Source organism: Anabrus simplex, chromosome 13 (assembly GCF_040414725.1).
Source record: "Anabrus simplex isolate iqAnaSimp1 chromosome 13, ASM4041472v1, whole genome shotgun sequence".
Lineage (NCBI taxonomy): Eukaryota > Metazoa > Arthropoda > Insecta > Orthoptera > Tettigoniidae > Anabrus > Anabrus simplex.
In genome coordinates this window covers 38977239-38997450 of record NC_090277.1, presented here as the reverse complement: position 1 = coordinate 38997450, position 20212 = coordinate 38977239, and the positions used below count along the sequence as shown (strand labels likewise).

Below are 20212 nucleotides of genomic sequence, written 5' to 3'. Positions count from 1 at the left end.
TGTTGTTACTTTCTTCGCTTTCCTTGCAGCCTGTCGACCTCCAGTTTCGTTAGCCTCTTTGTAGCATATGCTGCAGTATTTCCTTCTCTTCAGTATGGAATCTCCAGCCTTTTCAGTTTCTTCCGTCTCCACAAGGAGATGGATACCACGATTGTGACAAGGTGTTTCTACTTCATCCGACAAGCACATTAGTTCAAGAGCACATTTCTCCTTGAAGGTAGTTATGGACATTTTCTGCAGCTTTGGCACCGTTTGATAGTTTCTGTATGCAATCCATGAATTCACCAAGCTCGTTCCAATTAGTAGTTCCGTCGCTACCTTGTGATACCATCTGACAGTTTTCTGAAGAGATGTATTATAGGACGATAGCTGATCAGATACATCAATGCCAGGCTTTGCTTTGTTGTAGTCAATAACTACAGATGGTTTGAAAATTTCCGTGTTACTCTTATCATGTTTTCCTGAAGATACAAAATCTAACTGGCGCTTAGTTGAGAGCATATAAACCTCTCGCTTGTCCATCCATTTCCATGCTAGGATACCATTATGTGATTCCTTAGCAACCATTTCTCCTTTCTTTAGACTTGGCGGAAGCCCAACTCTATTTTTCCGCAAGGTACCAACCAGATGAGTGCGTCTAGCTAGGAGTTTATTCGCCAAATCAACTGACGTGTAGAAATTGTCTGAACAAAGTTGATCAACTATCTAAATAAGAATCCATAAGTTCCATCACAACAGCTGTAGCATGTGGTAGTCCAGGGTTTGCAGTTGTCCCTTTGCCGGAGTAAACTTTTGTGATGTAGGTATAGCCGTCTGTATCACATAGTTTGAATATCTTCACCCCGCATTTATGAGCCTTATTTGGAATAAACTGGCGAAATATTAGTCTTCCCCTGAAGGGGGATCATAGATTCGTCAATGACCAATGTTTCCTGTGGCTCATTTAGTTCTTTGAAATTCTTATTGAGCTTTAGAACAAGAGGTGCGATTTTATACAACCTGTCATGTCCTCTGTTTGCTTCACTGTTGAAATGCCAGAAACGCAAAATCAGTAAGAACTTGTCCCGCTTCATTACATGACCCCCAACATAGTTTTTATACAGTCTGTTCTTTCTTGACCAATAATTATGAAGTTTGGGAAACTGTGCTAAGCCCATCCACATCAATAAGCCTAAGAACTTTTCATGTCAGCACAATTGATATCAGTCCACTGAGTGAATCTACTCCGCCTACTCACACGTTTCCCTTGCAACACATTCCTTGCATTTTCATTGGTTTCATGCACCATCATATTGATGATATTGTCATTAACTATAGCACGATAGAAATCAACTGGTTGAGATTTAGCACTCAGAGGAAATTTTAAACCGGGGCCACGTGCAAATAAAAAATGTTTCTGCAAACCTGAGAATGTTCCCCAGTAATTGTCACTGGCTGGTGATATGGTTGAATCATCACACGATGCAGCACCGGAATCTTCGCTAGTGTCCTCACTACAAACACTACTGTCAAATTCTGACTCAGAAAAGGTGGAATCACACTGCAAATCCGAAATGTCAACATCACTTGATGCAGCACTCGAACCCTTTTCAAGTTCTTCTTCTATCTCTCTGTAATCATGGTTTACTCGACACAGAAACACATATAACATTAATTAAATTCTTGTCACACAACTGTAAATTACAAGGAACTCGTTGAAAGGTGCGTAAACCACCAGTTTACAACACAGAGCACAGTGTTCCACAACAACAAAGGTAAAAATGGCGTCGCTCTTTTTCTGTTGCATTGTCACCCTAATAACCATATGTCACCCCAATAGAGGGACACAAAAATAGTAACTGTGAACATAAATTATGTCTCTGATTATCATCAACGAATGAAATTACGCTCATCCGTACCCTACAACAACCTAAAATATGTATATTGCATTTCTGCAGTTTACCGCAAAAAAAAAAAAAAAAGCAAATGTACGCGTCGACGTTAACGTGTTACTTAAGGTACAGCCCCAGCATTTGCCTGGTGTGAAAATGGGAAACTACGGAAAACCATCTTTAGGGCTGCCGACAGTGGGATTTGAACCCACTATCTCCCGGATGCGAGTTCACAGTTGTGCGCCCCTAACCACACGGCCAACTCGCCTGGTATTAATTTTATGAAGAGAAATGGACTTTCTCTTCTACGAAGAACAACATTATGCCAAAAGAATACAGAATGATTACAACCAAAAAGTGACTGATTTTCATCGCTTTGTAATTGAGAAGCAAAAAGTGAAGGAATATTCAATCTAACAAACAGGAACTACAGGTTGGACACCAATCAATTTCCAGGTGCCACAAAGTCGAAGTAAAACAATCGATAAGAAAGGGACATCGAGTGTTATCGCATGCACTACCAGAAGCAAAAGACAATGATGTACTGCAATGCTTGCTGTAACAGCTGATGGCAGAAAGCTTGCACCTTTTGTTGTTCTAAAATGAAAAACAATGCCTAAAGTAAAATTTCCATGAGGATCCACATTCGTATCCAAGAAAAAGGGTGATGGACACGTCACTCATACAAGATTGGATACGAATGGTTTGGAGAAATCTAGCAGGGTCCCTGCTTTGATGCCCAGCTCTTCTCGTGTTGGGAAAGTTTTCTTTGCCTGTATGTTATTATTATATACAGTGGTTGATCATATTATTAGGGCCACTAGGCGAAAGTTGTCATTTTCAAACTTGGTAAGATATACACAATTAAACTTCACTGAAATACATTTAATTAATCTAAAATTGACTTTTGACAAACATATTACACAATTTTACATATGAAATATTAATAAAAATCAAGAAAACTAAGGAAACTAGGAAAATCTAATATTTTGTAACACCTTCCTTCGCAGCAATTACCGCTTGGACTCTATCTGGCATACTACAAATGCATCTGAGGCAGCTATTTTTAATTTCATCATCGTGATGCTACACATCGATTAGTCTTTATATCAGCTTGGATCTTATTCGTGACATTATGAGCACAAATTTTCCTCTTCATTAGCCCCCAAAGGTTCTCGGTCGGGTTGAGGTCAGGAGAATTGCCAGGCCACTCCAAAACCTTCACTTTGTTGTCCAGAAGAAACTTTGTCACAGTTTTATCCTTGTCACAAGGTGCAAAGTCATGTATAAACACAAATTTGCCATCTGGGAACTATTCCTGAACTTGTGGAAGTAGCCGTATCTCTAGAACTGGCGTTGGTTCATGGTTCCTTCGACAATATACAGGCGGCCGGTTCCATTACTATTGATGATGGACCACACCATGACACTTAACGGGTGCTTAACGGTCTGGACATTGCAGTCACTATTGTATTTCTCACCCTTGCGCCTCCACACAAATACAGATCTGTCAACAAGGATGTGTACTGATGACTCATCCGAAAAGCAAACCTGAAAAAAATGTAGTTCTGTATAAAAACCAGTTTACGCCAAGTGCGGTTGGGCATAACAGGGGGGAAGTAAACAGCTTACCCTTTTCCATTCATTTGAAGTCCAATTTTGATGTTGTTTTGCCCATAATAGTCGCTTCTTCATCATGGTCGGTGTCAGTAATGGTTTCTTTGCTGGACGATGACAAGCTCTTTGATCCTCCGACGAGCTGTCATTGAAGATATGTTGATCCCCGCTTGTCGAATCTTTGTTGAAATGACTTGCATTTAAGCTTTTCTGTGTTTAATGACGATGTTTCTTAACTGGCGCTCTGTTCGTAGAGAAGTGATTCTTTTGCGGCCACATTTACTCACCCGTTTAGGTGCGAAATTCGTGCCTTGGTCAAGTTTTTTCTTAATTCTATCCACTGTTGACTTTCACACAGAAGTGATAGACGCTATTTTTCTATGAGAATAATCAGTATTCTTTAAAATTGTTTTTATTTCTGAAATTTTACTGGGAGAAAGGTCTTCAGCTTTCCCCATGTTTGTTTTCTAAATACCAGTATTTTCAAGTATATACTTAACTATAACCAACTGTATTCTACTCTTGTCACCTCACTATATCATATAGAGAGCAAAATTCGCACAAGAAATGCAAGGAAACAAATCTACAATATATCACGTGTGTTACTCGAACAACAGTCAGCAAGGAACTGTGACATAATTGGCGCCTTTCTCAATTCTCGACCAGAGTTTTCATTATTAGGCTTCTTAATGTAGGGCTGATTGTTGAATTTAACTATAGAAATGTGTAATTAATAATATCCAACCATAAAAATAAGCAATAAGTAAACACTTACACGAGGGTAATGATCCAAACATATATTTTTCCATTTTTACCTAGTGGCCCTAATGATATGATCAACCACTGTACTTACATAAATTGTACTTTTATTAGTTCATCTTTATTTCACTTCAGGTCATACTGTCAGCTCGTAATGGGAAGAATGTTTTACAGTGTCGGTACGTCAAACCCAAATGTACAACTTATCTGATGGCCCTATTTGACTTTTCAGAAAAATCTTACACCTGAATTCTACCCAAAATGATGATAACTGCTAAAGAGATGAACCAATTGTGTTATATAATATTATATTTGATATATCTTTTATATGTAAATGAGTTGTAAATAATTTTTAAATATCTAAATTCCTTGAATAATTTATGCATACAAAATTTTTGCCTGTATTTTTCATCAAAAAAGTGTGTAAATTACATGAGAAAACTATCTATTTCTGTAGTAGCATTTTTCAATTACCAGGTGCATATTGAAAATCTGATACTGACAACCCCTCTGCGGTCTGAAACCACACTGGTTTTCATTCAATTTCCTCGCTCCCACTGATCATGCATTCCCTTCCAAGATGCCAGTGAATACTTTGCCTGGTATACTAATCAATGAGATACCTCGATAGCTGTTGCTGCTCCCTTGCTTATAGATAAACAGGTGCAATTACTGCTTTTATCCAATCTGAAGATACATTACCAACACTCCATGCTAATTTTATTTCTCTATGAAGCCATTTCATCCCTCCTTTCCCACTATACCTCACCATTTCAGGCCTAGTTTCATCTATACCTGCTGCTTTATGACAATAGAGTTTATTTACCACCACCTTTTCCAGCTCCTCAAGTGTAATTTCACCAACATTTATTTTCCTCCTCCCTAAGAGCTCGGTTGTTCGCCACACCAACAAGGAGATTTTCATTATGTTGAGAAGATTTTCAAAATATTTCAACCACCTGTCCAGTGATTTCCTGAGATCTATTATGAATTCACCTAAATTACCCAAAACACTGTTCATTTCCTTTTTCCCTCCCTTCCTAAGATTCTTTATTACTGTTCACAAAGGTTTACCTGCTGCTTGACCAAGCCTTTTCATGTTATTACCAAAATCTTCCCAAGACTTCTTTTTGGATTCAACAACTATACTATACTACAGCATCCCTGTATGCCACACATTCTCTTTTTATATCCTAAAGCTGCTTACTGTCCACTGTTTGGAACTTCTCACTGATCATATTCAAGTACTTCTGTCTAATTTCCTCGTCCTGGAGATTTTCATTCCTTATTCGTTTGCAGACAGACTTCACTTTCTTTATCCTAGGCCTAGAGATACTTAGTTCACTGCAGATAAAATACTGGTCTATATCATTGAAAAATCCTCAGAAAACCCATGCATTCCTAACAGATTTTCTGAATTCGAAGTCAGTTAAGATATAGTCTATTATGGATCTGTTACCTCTACCCTCCCATGTGTAGTGGTAAATAGCCTGATGCTCAAATAATGTATTCATAATGGCTAAACCCATACTAGCACAGAAGTCCAGCAAACGCTTCCCATACCTATTAGCTTCCATATCTTCCCCACATAAACCAATCACCCTTTCATATCCCTCAGTTCTATTCCCAACTCTCGCAATGAAATCACCCATTAGCACTATTCTATCCTTGCTGTTGACCCTGACTGTGATGTCACTCAGTGCTTCATAAAACATGTCAACTTCATCCTCATCTGCACACTCACATGATGAATACACTGAGTCAATTCTTGTCCTAATTCCTCCAACTGCCAAATCTGCCCACATCATTCACCCATTTACGTGCTGAACAGAAACAATGTTGCGTGCAATAGTATTCCTGATGAACAGCCCTAATTCATACTCTGCCCTTCTCTTTTTTAGCACCCATCAATTACACTTTATAATCTCTGATCTCTTCCTCATTATCTCCCCTTACCCAAATAGAATTTACTCCTAGCACATCCAGATGCATCCTTTTTGCTGACTCAGCCAGTTCTACTTTCTTTCTTCCATAAGCCCCATTAATAATGATAGCTCCCCATCAAATTCCATTTTGTTCACCAAGTTATATCCAAGGAGTCCCTCGTCTGTCAAACAGGAGTGGGACTCTGTTACTGCTTAAAATGTTCTGAGCTCAGTAAATTCATTAAGCAGGATGCTACCCTACTTATACATAGTCCAAGTGAGGATCTCTCCGCGAACAGGTTAGGGACCACCAGCGGATTGTATAGTGTTAACCGCCTGAGCAAAGTTGGGCCATGACTTGGAATATGTCCGAGATGGCCACTCATATTCCGTAGCAACTGGCATCCCGACTTTCAGGACCCCTTACTAGGCCACTCAGCCATTGCCCATGGTTCACAAACTAGGACATGACTACAGTAACCCACACCATATACCATTATTATTATTATTATTATTATTATTATTATTACAAATAATATTATTTGTCATCCAGCAACAATTTTTTTTTATTTCTTGTATATACATTATACTCGTACTTATGGGATATGAGCGTAAAACAATTGGATTTCAGGGATACACCAACCAGAACATTTGAATACTACTGTCATATGATATTGGTACATAAAAGATTCCTGTGATCACCTGATGAAATGAATTAAGACTCAGCAGATCATCAAAGGAGTATTGTTACCCTGATATCCGACATGCTGGAACTGACATACAGGTAGCAAAAATTGTAAAAAATGCCTGCATGTGATAGTTGAGTCCATTCAATTATTATTATTAACAAATTGTCACAACAGGAACTTTTTGACCATCAAGACATAAAGAGACTTTTACTCCTTCATGAAGGTATATTTTTCTTTCCTGCCAGAGATCTTTCAGCCTCTGACCTTTTTTTTTTTTTTTTTTTTTTTTTTTTGTTGCTAGTTGCTTTATGTCGCACCGACACAGATAGGTCTTATGGCGATGAGCCTCTGACTTCTTCCTGGCTACTCTTCTGGAGAAATATTAGGTCTGCCTTAGGGGAGAGATCTTTTACTGACCTGACTTTTGTCCAGAAAGTCACTCTTTCCCAAATATGTTATATACACCATCTTCAAATGATTTTCTTTGAGCTAGGGAGATGGTAGCTTCCACTCTTCTTGGAGGATGAGGAGTTTGCATCTGCATTCCTATTCCTGTTGTATGTCCATAAAAATATCATGTTTCTTTTTCTCACATAGACTTATATACCTTCAAACCTTTTGTAAAGTACATTGTTTGATGGCAGGTAAAATGCAAATTCATCAACAGGAACTTAGTTAGGCCCTAGAGCTGTAGTAAGGAACTTCCTTTTCCTCTATCTCTATCTCATTCTAGCTAACTTTTTTCTACATATAGGCATTTTAAGACTCCGTGACTCAGGCGGCAGCACACCAGGCTCTCACCACTGGGTTCTGTGTTTCAAATCCAGTCATTCTATGTGAGATTTATGCTGGACAAAACGGAGGTGGGACAGGTTTTTGTCTGGGTACTCTGTTCTTCCTTGTCATCTTTCATTCCAGAAACACTCTCCAATATCATTTCATTTCATCTGTCAGTCATTAATCACTGCCCCATAGGAGTGCGACAGGCTTTGGCTGCCGGCACAGGTCCAATCCTCACCACTAGATGGGTGCTTCATTCATTCCATTCCTGACCTGAAAAAATTACTTGAAACAGGCTGTGAATTTGTTTTCATAGGCATTCTAGCTTAACTAATGCATTACGGCCTCTGTACTTGACCTTATAGAAGAGGGATCTAGATTTGTATGTCTTGAGACACAACCAGAATCTCATTTCCATTCTTCTTAATCTAAAATCAATGGAAGCTTTGTAGTTAATATTTGGAAAGAGAACTTTGTCCAAATATTCGAATTTCTTGGTCATATAAACAGTCCCACACTAGGGGCTCATTTCTTGAACTTGATCACATATGTTCACGTTCATATGTCCACACCCAAGAATTAGAATCTCATAAGTAAGATCTTTTCTGAAACTGATATATTTGGACCAAAGTTTGTAAACAACATACATCAAGCAGCTCCAGGATGAAAAATAGAAAAACGGATTGTGAATAGGCAGAATTTAGTGTGAAGTACTCACTGGCCACTGATAATTTTTAAACATAATAGATTTTAGATTTAGTTGTCTATAATAATGTTTACTTAATAAAAATAAAACAACTTCTGAAAGATAAAGTTATCAAATTACCTGCTGTTCACTCCTAAATTAAGTAAATGTTTCACGGCAATATTAAATTATTTCTCCATATCTTGCAAGTGTATTAGGGAAACATATTATACAATATAAATTGTATATTTGTAAGATGTTTTGCACCTAATTATTAATAAACCTATAAGAAAAGGCTTCGAAACATAAAGCAAAATATTATCCTGTAAGATTAATGAAATTCGGCATTAATTCTTAGGTATATCCTGTTTTCTCAAAGGAGATTTGCAAGACTTACTCTCTTAGCTGTTTGTTTACGGGTCTCAATTATTTATAAAATTATTACTGGTAGTGGCAAAACTGAGAATTCTACTCCTCTTAACCGAATGTCACTTAACAAAATCTATGGCTAAACAAAGCCAATGCAAACAATAGTTTACAACCTAAAGCAGTTAGGATATTTTAATGGGGATCAAAAAAAGAATGTCAGAAAGGGGAAACGTGCTAAAAAAGATGAAAAGATGTTCGAACATAAATATAATTATGATAAAAACAAAGAAACAAGTGTTTACAATTATAATTAATGAAATCTATAAAGAAATAATATATTTTAAGAACACCAACACAGTAAAACATCACGGAAAAACTTTCTTAGAAATGCGAACTATACACGTTGCTTACAATTATCTTTAAAGTTGTGATATGAATGTCGGGTGATTAGCACACATTTCTCAATAAACTTCAGTTTTTCATCATTTATAAACTGTCTAGCTATCTTCTTCTCCATAACTGAATGTCCTGCAAACCACTATGTGTAAATATAGTAGGCCTAATTTATGTATGTTGTTACACAATTCACTTACAAACATAAAATTAACCGCCAACACGTCAACTGTATACGTACGAACAGTAGGCCTAATGTACATATGTTGTTACACAATTTACTTACAAACGTAAAATTAGGCATCAATACGTCATACAAGCTACTGTTGTGGGATCCAAACAAATACATGCTCACGTCAAAGACTGGCGCTCCCTGCAGCTGTAAGCCAACATGCTAGGGCTGTGAAATTAAGTTCTCTATCAAATCCACCGAGCTCGATAGCTGCAGTTGCTTAAGTGCAGCCAGTATCCAGTATTCAGGAGATAGAAGGTTCGAACCCCACTGTCAGCAGCCCTGAAGATGGTTTTCCAAGGTTTCCCATTTTTACACCAGGGAAATTTTGGGGCTGTACCTTAATTAAGGTCATGGTCGCTTCCTTCCCACTCCCAGACCTTTCCTGTCCCATCATCGCTATAAGACCTATCTGTGTCGGTGTGACGTAAAGCAACTAGCAAGAAAATATCTACTAAATCCTTACCCAGGCTAGTCACTGCTGGTGTAACGTGCGTGCAACGTGGCCGGGAAAGCTAATATAATTTTTTTATGGTGGAAGTTACGAACGCACTAAAGAGTGACGTAAATGTGCTATCCAGATTTCTTTAGCATGAATTTTATAGGACATGGACTGGTACTTTGGAATAATGATGTAATAACCACAGAAACACGCTAGAGAGGGATATGTCAACCAGTTTTGACTGTATATACCAATTGTCCCATTTACAATGCAAATCTGATGAACCTACCATTTTGTTTTCAGTTCACAGCAAGGCTAAGATTAAAGATCCTTGCCTGTTTCAGCACACAAATATGAATGCCTTGTTACAAAAGCAGTAAATCATCTCTCCACACACTCAGTTTACTTATGTTTTGCAATCGGCTAACATACGCTGAATGAAAGTTATTCTGTTCCTACTTGACCCTGGTTTCCACCTACCCTGTACAGTACATTTCTGGAATTCTGGAAGCCAATCTACAGGAAAATTAAAGGCAAATTTTTTTTTTACATTGCACTGACACACAAGTCTTATGGTGACTATGGGATAGGCCTAGTAGTGGGAAGTAACCTGCTATGGACTTAAGTTACAGCCCCAGTATCTGCCTGGTATGAAAAAGGGAAACAGCGGAAAACCATCTTCAGGGCTGCCAACAGAGGGATTCAAACCCACTATCTCCTGGAAACAAGTTCACAGCTGCGTGCCCCTAACTGCAGGGCCAACTTGGCCAGTCTGTGATTTTTACAAGATTTTATGTATACAGTACGATGTCAATAAAAAAAAACAGACTGTTCTGTGTAAGATAAATCTGAATAACTGTGCTGTATTCTGTATTTATTACAATAAAGTTGAAATTACGTTTTACACAAATTAATACTGTACAACATACATTTCTTCCTTTCATAAGCAGAAATAGTTTGCATGTATTATTCAGAAAAGAAAAACTATCCAAAAATGGCTCTGGCGACTCTGTTTTGGCTAAATGGGGTTCTATTATATTGATCTACAGAGTGTTCACAGAACAAACAACTTATGCTTCGTTACAAGCAGGGCTTTTTCGGGGGAACATGGGGGGTACGCATACCCCTTAAATATCTGAAGACTGTTTAAGAAAAAATATTGGTAAATTTCTATCTAGTCTAGCAAATATAACTTCTGACTCGAAAGTTCATCGATCAGGTTGCGCCAAGCCACTGTTCACAACAACCGGAGAACATTTAGAGTAATCTTCGAATTAAATCAACCTATCAAATTAGTTTCACTTGGTAGGCAACTTGGCATTAAGCAAAATGAGTCTTTCTTTTCCTACCGCTTTTCCCACACCTGTGGGGTCACGGGTGCGTACTGCGTCGCACATGTGGATTTGGCCCTGTTTTAAGGCCAGATGCCCTTCCTGACGCCAACCCTATATGGAGGGATGTGATCACTATTGCGTGTTTCTGTGGTGGTTGGTAGTGTAGTGTGTTGTCTGAATATGAAGAGGAGAGTGTTGGGACAGACACAAACACCCAGTCCCCGAGCCAGAAGAATTAATCAGAAGCGATTAAAATCCCCGACCCGGCCGGGAATCGAACCCGGGACCCTCTGAACCGAAGGCAAGTACGCTGACCATTCAGCCAACGAGTCGGACATTAAGCAAAATGAGTAAACAAGTAAAATGATTAGAAATACTGGGTGCAGTTACCATTTTGACATGCTGACCACAAATAAAATAGTGCAATCAATTTTTCTATAAACATGCCAGCCCCAAAAGTGATAACCAGACTGTGTTGCCGAAAATTGTAAGATCATGATGTTTTGTCTAGTACAACTGAGAGTATCCCTCAAAAATTCTTCTGGTTACAAGCCAACATGAAAGATAAGTTGTGTTATTAATATATATGGTTTAACGAAGCCCTAACTTTTGCAACAAACAAGCTTGTGATTTTGACAACAAAAGGCACAACACTGATCACTTACCTACAAGCAATAACATTTAAATGTGTACATAAACGGAATAGTTGTAATTCAAATTCATGTCATATGCTATATTTAAAAGAAAAATGTTTTAATATTTGTACTTGTCTCCACTGCCCAGTATTCTCTCCTCTGATACTAATTTGTCATCTTGTTTATCCTAATGAGTGTTCTTATTTATATTCTTATCATTCTATATTTGGCTAAATAAAAAAAGTACACATATTCTACTTACTGACGAGTCTCATGCATAGATTTTATGTCCTCTAATTCGGTCTCCTCTTTGCTTTTCCTTTTATCCCCATTTTGCACATTCTGTAATTCGAGACAAAGCACACAAAATTACAAATATATTCCTTAGAAACATTGATAATTGGAAAATCGTACGATATGGATAGCTTTACCTGCCTGCTGGCATCAACCCCTGCAGTACACCTGCTTTAAAATCCCATACTGCACAGGTAGGGTCTTACATGATCCCAGTTGTATTCTTATTACTACTGCATAACTCTTGGATTTATCATCACTGTATTTTTTTATTTTGACCTTTGTGTGGCTTACTTATTGAACTGTTTAATATTTTGCACAATTATATCTTAAATTAAGAACATCATGCAAATTATCATAAGATATAAAAGGTCCAGCTAAAATATGCCCATGAGAATACAATTAGAAGTAACAAAAATCATCAAAGAAAGAAAGACATCATACTTTGGCCACACTGTGCATAGCGAGAAATACCATCTCCAACAACTCATAATTCAAGGAGAAATAAAATGAAAAAGAGGCCCTGAGTGATGACACCTTTCCTGACAGGGAAACCTCCACCAGTGGCCCAATTCATCATCAGCAGGCTTATTCAGAGCAGCTGTTAGTAGGGAAGCGTGGACCAGATTAACTGCCAACGTCCATTGAGGAGAAGAAGAAGAAGCTGAAATAAGGAATGAATTTGCAATGTTGCTGTGTGAAGACCCATTGGAGTGGGAGCATTGACCTCAACTGTGTATGCTGCCAGATTCAAAGCCTTTCAGTGATAATAGCGAACTGGACCGAGGCATATATAGTGTTTGTTGCGCAGACTTTTTTTAAAACAGTAAATATTTTGTTATGACTTAGCAAATATTTTGCATGTATTTTGAGATTCATTGCAAAGGCAATGTTCCAAATCACAACACTGTAAAAATGAGGGTTTCAAATCTTTGGAAAACAGCCTCTGCAATAAAAAGAAAACCAACTGTCAAATTTCATGAAAACACTGAACAACTGCATCATATGCCAGTCTGAATCCCTCAAAAACATCTGATTGTACAGCGCATAGCATGTTACGTCAAGATCTGAATTTTTACTTGTATAAAATGGCAAATGGTCATGAATGAGCTGAACAGGACTTGCTATGTTGAAAACAAGTTCTTTTAAATTCTCTGGACAATCAAACTGACCTGAGAGGAAGAAAATTTTCATCTAACTAGTGACTTCAATTCTAAAAATTTTCATTATTGGTTATTACAGAATTTCAGGTGAACTGACATATAGGCAGGCACAATAGTGTTTGTCAAATTTCGGTACCTTTTTCTGGATGAAGCAGACAAGTCAATGAGAGTAACTTCAGTCTACATTCCTACATTAAACCAGAGCTGGAACGACATAATATTGAAACCCAGACTGTGCGGTTCTAGCAAGGAGAGGCAACAGCAGAAATCTCCATGGCTCTACTCAGAGAAATGTTACCAGGTTACATCATTTCAAGATGGGGAAAGATTATCCTCCCTCACAATTTGCTTTTATGTCACACTGACACAGATAAGTCTTATGGCAAAGATGGGACAGGAAAGAGATAGGAACAGGATGGAAGTGGCCGTGGCCTTAATTAAGGTACAGCCTGGTGTGAAAATGGGGGAAAACCATCTTCAGGGATGCCAACAGTGGGGTTCATACCCACTATCTCCTGGATGCAAGCTCACAGCTGCGCGCCCCTAATTGCACGGCCGACTGGCCTGGTGATAACCCTATCTCAACGCAGGTGATTTCTTTCCTTGGAGGGGGAGGGAGTAAATTCAGTCTATTGCTGTGATACTTAGATCTGTGGCTGTGAAAGCCTTTTTAGGAGTAAAATCTCAATTCATCTACTGGTGTGAAAATGGGAGGAAAACCATCTTCAGGGCTGCCGACAGTGGGGTTCGAACCCAGTATCTCCTGGATGCAAACTCACAGCTGCGTGCTTCTAATTAGTATTTTACAACTAAGCAGTACTGGCACTTAGCATGGAAACCGAGCATACTGCAACTAACAATGTAATATGTTACAAAGAGTTACATAGAAAATTCATATGACTTTTTTTTTTAAACATCGATACAGCCTCATTGTACCACATTTATTTACATATCCTTGCCCACATGTTATGAGAATTGAAGTCACCAGTTGGATGGAAATTTTCTTCTTCTGTCATTAGAACCTGGTCAGTCCGATTGTCTAGAGCACTGAAAAGAACTTCTTTTTCAATATATCAAGTCCTGCTGAGTTCATTTATGACAGCTTGCCATTTTATACAAGTGAGAATTCATATCTTTATATAACATGCTATATACTGCATAATCAGTGTAATGTTACTGTTGAATTTTAAATGCTCTGAGATGAGTACCCTATGACATGTAAATGCATAATTCCCCTGAGAACCAATAGAGTTACAAAGAAAATTCATATGACCTTTCTTTTAGACATTATTACAGCCTCATTGGACCATGTTTATTTAGAATTCCAACCATGTAAAACAATATACATACCTTGGAACCATAATAAATGAAGACTGGGATTGCTCACAAGAAGTCAAGGTGCGCATTGGAAAAGCAAGAAGTGTGTTCCAGAAAATGAGTAATGTGTTTAAAAGCCACAATCTAACTTTACGGACTAAAATCAGACTTCTGCACTGTTATGTATTTTCTGTTCTTTTATATGGTTTAGAGACATGGACCTTAAATAAAAACACAGAAAAGAAGCTGGAGGCCTTTGAAACATGGCTTTATAGGCGGATCCTGAGAATATCTTGGACCCAGAGAATTACAAACGTGGAAGTAATGAGAAGGATGAACACAACACCTCAGTTGATCAAGATTAGTGAAATGCCGAAAGCTGCAGTATCTGGGATATATAATGCGCAACACAGATAGATACAACCTACTCCAAAAAATACTCCAGGGGAAAATCAACAGCAAAAGAGGTCCTGGAAGAAGAAGAATATCTTGGCTTGACAATCTTAGAGGCTGGTGCAATATGTCATCAGCTGAACTGTTCCGCGCTGCCACAAACAAGACGAAAATAGCCATCATGATCGCCAACATCCGAAACGGATAGGCACCGAAAGAAGAAGAAGAACCATGTTTACATATCCTTGTCCATATGTCTTCCATTCTTTTAATGTGAGTGTTTCTTCTGTCTCTTGACCAGGGAAGTTTCTTCACTGGTTTGACTTCATGTTCAGATACCCTCCAATTCAGGAATTTTTGTTTAAAGATGTGTCTCTCTAGGACATTTTGTTGAGTTATTCCACTCAGCCTCAAATAGTCACCCACTGCTTGGTGCCATTTAGGTTTGCCTTTGAGATTCCAAACTTGTGTTAAGATGTGTTTCATCAGCCTGCTATCAGCCACATGTAACACAACCGAAGAAGTTTCGTTTCCTTGTACTGACGACGTCTGTTACTTTGCCTAACCTATTATGCAGTTCATTTTTTCTGAGCTTCCATGTTCCTTCCTTTTTAATGGGTCCTAGGATCTTTCCCCCTATCCTTTGCTGTAGTTTTTCCAGTTCTCATTTTGAGGTTTTATTTCTCAAGCTCAGTGTTTCTGATGCACATAGGACTTACAACAGTGTGGTACTGTCAGATCATAGCTCCCCATGATAATCCTCTCTAACTGTATGTCTCCAGAGTTTTCATGTAAGCTGACTTCATTTTAACCCGATGAGTGCTATGCCTGCCTATAGACAAGTTGACACGGCCAGCCCAAAACTACTACGAGCGTCTATAGACGGTGCACGAGAATTTTAATTTTTTTTGAGCGTCCCGATTCACTCTCAAGCGCCGATTCAATCTCTGCATGTTCTGCCATCTGTTGAGCATTTTGTAGAACTAATTGATCACGGCTTATAGCTTCGGGAAGTAACTTATAGACATCTGTGGAGCTCATCTATAATGTAAACAAGCATGGCAGAACAAGCTAGTTGCTCTCGCAGCAATGTTATTTCAGATCAAAGAATCTTTCAGTTATTAACCACAGCAGAAAGTGATCATAAAGATGATGATTTTAATGAATTGTTAAGCGATTCTGAAAGTGAGAGTGATACAGATTTTAGGTGAGAAAGAAACAGAGCCTCCTAAATGAAGAAGGAAAAACACTGAGTTCAAAGGCTATTTCATCACTATTTTTGTGGCGGATGGATGACTTACCAGACTTTCAAGTGATTGAGACAGACTCTGGGAGCCAAGTACTGTTTGATGACAACCCTAAAATCAATGATTTTTTAAATCTATTCTGCCAGTGGAGTTGGTGCAACTGGTTGTTGATGAAACAAATCGGCATCACAAACAACTAGTGGAAAACATTGAGCTGTCACCACATTCCATGTTTGGAAAATATTTTAAAATATAAACTTATGTATCTCTTAGGAGTTACATGTGTTAGTTGCCTACAGACTTTTAGGAAATAATTTTATTTTTGGCTCTTTACTTTGTATAAAGATGATATATGTGTAGGCACAAAAAGTGTAATTTTGCTCTCTCTCAAAATAATATTGAACATAAGTGCATGATTTTCCATTTGCATTTAGATTTATAAAGCACCAATATTTATAAACATTTTAAGCTAATCACCCCATTGATAAATAAAAACTTGAGGCTTCTACACAAATGTTTACATAGGAATGAAAAAACTCAGCACTGAGGTAACAAACAGTCAACTGGCAACTCAGCACTTAAGAGGTTAATTAATCTCGCTTCCACACCTTGTTTCTAATTATTCCTCATATCTAGCCACTCTCCTAAATATTTGAAAATTTTGACTTTTTGAGCATCATCCTGTGTTGTTTTTATCTTAGGTTTTTTAATACTGGCCATATATTTACATTTTTCAAGCGAGAGTTTCGAGTCCTATTTTTCCTGCCTGATGAAGTTCCACAATCTGTTGCTCAGCTGGTTCAATGGACAGTGCTAGGATTGCAAGATCATCTATAAAGGTCAGGCCATTTATATGAAATCTAATTTTAGATCCCCTGAAATTGACTCCATATGATCTTTATTTTAACAGAAAACTCAATTACAAGTCCATGTGCTGGACTTTATAATAGGAAGGATCATTTGCCCATTATATTAGATTTTAGTGGAGCAAGATCAGTAAATACTTACATATTAATGGCTGCCAATATGAAAAGGTTAAATATTGAAAAATCAGAGTGGGCTGCTTGTATCTGACCTCAATATATGAGATACATCCATACCAAATTTCAGTACAATAACTACCTGGTAAGGTATAACTGAGAAATAAAAAATAAAAACCATCTAATTTTAAGCTTTTTAAGCAATTTTTTTTTACATAATACACCAAATTATATATCTTCACATCAATATTTTGCAATAAAATGTAGTTAATAATGTGACATTTTCTTCCAAAAATGTTTGTGCAAAATTTAATGCAACTCTGCCCGATGATTTAGATATAACATTTCAGAAGGCAGAGAACATTTCATTTTTATTACCCTTGATGGCAAGTGTCCTGTATCTTAAAAAATATATTGGGAACGATAAGTATACCCATTTCTTTCAGAATCCACGTACATTTGACCACAACACACACTTAATGTTTAGTGAACTTCTGTTACTTTCTTAACTAATTGAAGAGCAGACACAGTGCAACAGAAAAGATCTGTAACCTCTGTAAAAATTACCAAAAGAAGAAAATGTCTCACCTCATTTTCTGCCTCATAGTATTCCTCTGAAGAATCTGTCATATACTCCGACTGCAATTTCTGCTCATCAGCAGCCTGTGATGGACCATAACACTGTTGTTTGGTTTCCTGTTTAATCCACACCTGTAGTATTGGCTCATGTTCCTCAATGATATCACCCTCCTGTGAACAGGGTAGAACAGCTGAAGTATAACATTTAGAATGATGCTTTCATGGCCAGCATTAATAGACATATCACATTTAGGTACTTTTCTTGTGATGGGGCAAACAATAGGTAATATTTACATTTCACAAACACTTTGCTCTGCATTACATGAAGAGAAACTCAATCGATCTTGCTCTGAATGTTCTAACAATAAACAAACTTTGAATTAACTACTTTTTGACCTGTTGGAGAAATGATGCTCCTGTTCATCACCAACTAACTTACTATTATAGTATATTCCAAGAAGGAATTGATGTTGGTACATTTACTGCATGTCAGAAGTTTCATGCCTTTAAGTCCATTAGTTGGGGAATGTACCATACAAGGCCATCAGATGTATCATGAGAGGGACGGGGATGGAATATAAAAGAAAATGAGAATCAAGAGCAACAGAAGGAAGATAACACAAGGAACACAATTAAGATTGTGATAAGAGAACGTTTATCCATGGTTTTCAATTAATCATCAATGATTTGCATTTAGGGCGGTTGCCCAGGTGGCAGATTCCCTATCAACTCTTTACCTCATATTTTCATTTATATATAATTGTTTACCTAGCTTTTCTTAAATATTTTCAACGTACTTGGAAATTTTATTGAACATTTTTCTTGATAATTTATTCCAATCCCTTACTCCTCATCCTATAAATGAATATTTGCCCCAATCTGTCCTCGTGAATTCCAACTTTATCTTCATATTATCACCATTCCTTCTTTTAAAAGCTCCACTCAAGCTTATTCTTCCAGTTATGTCATCCCATGGCAACTCACCACTGCCAGCTTGAAACATACCACATAGTCAAGCATCTTATCTCCTTACTACCAAGTCTTCCCATCCCAAAGTTTGCAACATTTTAGTAACACTACTGCTTTGTCGAAAAACACAGAACAAATCGTGCTGCTTTCCTTTGAATTTCTTCTAGTTCTCATATCAATCAGTCCTGGCAAGGGTGCCATATACTGGAACCATACTTTAGTTGGGTCTTAGAAGAGACATATACGCCATCTCCTTTACATCGTTACTACAACCCCTAAATACTCTCGGGATGTAAGTTTAAAACTGTCGGGGACGGGGGAGAAGATAAGGTAGGAAGAATATAAAAGAAGAATATAAAAAAGGAAAAGGAGGTCAGAGAAAAATAAACAAATAAATAAATAAATAAATAAATAAATAAATAAAAAATGAAACTACATTTGTTTGTGCATTTGTCTCACATCGATAAACTATGGACTGATTTTGCTGAAAATTTCACAATTTGTCCTTATTACTCCCGATACAGTTTAAGAAGCGGTTTGAATGAAATCCGAAGGGCAGGTTTTTTATGAGTAATTTTATATAATTAATTTCACTGTAAAGCTGCACCAAGATTGGAGTGACTTGATGGACAGATTATTGCTAGGCAACAGCAACTTATGCTCTATCATGATAAACCAGTAGGAAATGCTGTACGTAGGAGGATTGTCTTCTCTTCTTCGGCAGTTGTACAAATTGCCCAAAAAAATCGTAGAGCTCTTATCTATAACATTTGAATATTCACAGTCACATGGTTACAAATCTATTTATAACCTGAGAAGCAACACATTCTAACATCATCTAGTTAGTTAACTACAATCTGTGTTAATAATCAATACACTTCTACTTACAATCCAACCAGGGGAATGGTTCACCATTGTGAGTAGTAAGCTCATAAGTGTTTTGAATCTGAGACAAGCATAACGGAAGTTGAAGACAGGGAAACTTAAAATTTAAAATATATTTTGAACAGCTGCAGTGTGAGAATGAGTTAGTGATTTACAAATCTTCCTTTCATACTACCACATTAGGTAATGAAGAGGTTCTTATTGCTTATTCCTTTTTGGGGGTTTCAGGATTATAATATGAATACACATATGGCCTAATTTGCTGCTGGAGGAATGAGATAAGGGTAATGACCTGGTTTGGAGGTTGTTCAACTGGCTTGCATGTTGCCTTACTACAATAACAGAAAGCCAGGTCAATTGTGTTTACATACATAGAGCTGACCGACATAAATTTTTTTTTTTTTTTTAGTTTGGAATATCAATGATGAGATTTAAGAGAGACTTTTTATTTAGTTATAGTTTAATGGTGAAAGAATAGACACATATCTAGTTGGTGTAGGCTCGAGGACAGTTCACTGCAGAGGAGGAAACTGCATCTGCATTTGGTAGAAGATGCAAACTTTGAGTGGAAGGTTTTAATAAGTTTTTGTGAAACACACTTATTTTAGCAAAATGAGTAGAAGTTACTTTGACAAGGCTGCATTACAAATACAA

At 37.5% G+C, this 20212-nt stretch overlaps 1 protein-coding gene across 5 annotated transcripts in view; it reads right to left on the bottom strand.

The window, feature by feature from the left end:
- Window positions 1-20212, bottom strand: part of LOC136884700 (zinc finger protein 714) — a 242411-nt gene that overhangs the window by 133459 nt on the left and 88740 nt on the right. For all 5 annotated transcript variants that reach the window (XR_010861407.2, XM_068229978.1, XM_067156976.2 and 2 more), the window contains 2 exons: window positions 17714-17875; window positions 11994-12073 (listed from right to left, as the gene is read on the bottom strand). Coding sequence is in view for 4 of the 5 variants with exons in the window: in XM_068229978.1 (XP_068086079.1) it covers window positions 11994-12073; window positions 17714-17875 (242 nt within the window). In the remaining variant the exon portion in view is untranslated. The remainder of the gene's footprint in view (window positions 1-11993; window positions 12074-17713; window positions 17876-20212) is intronic.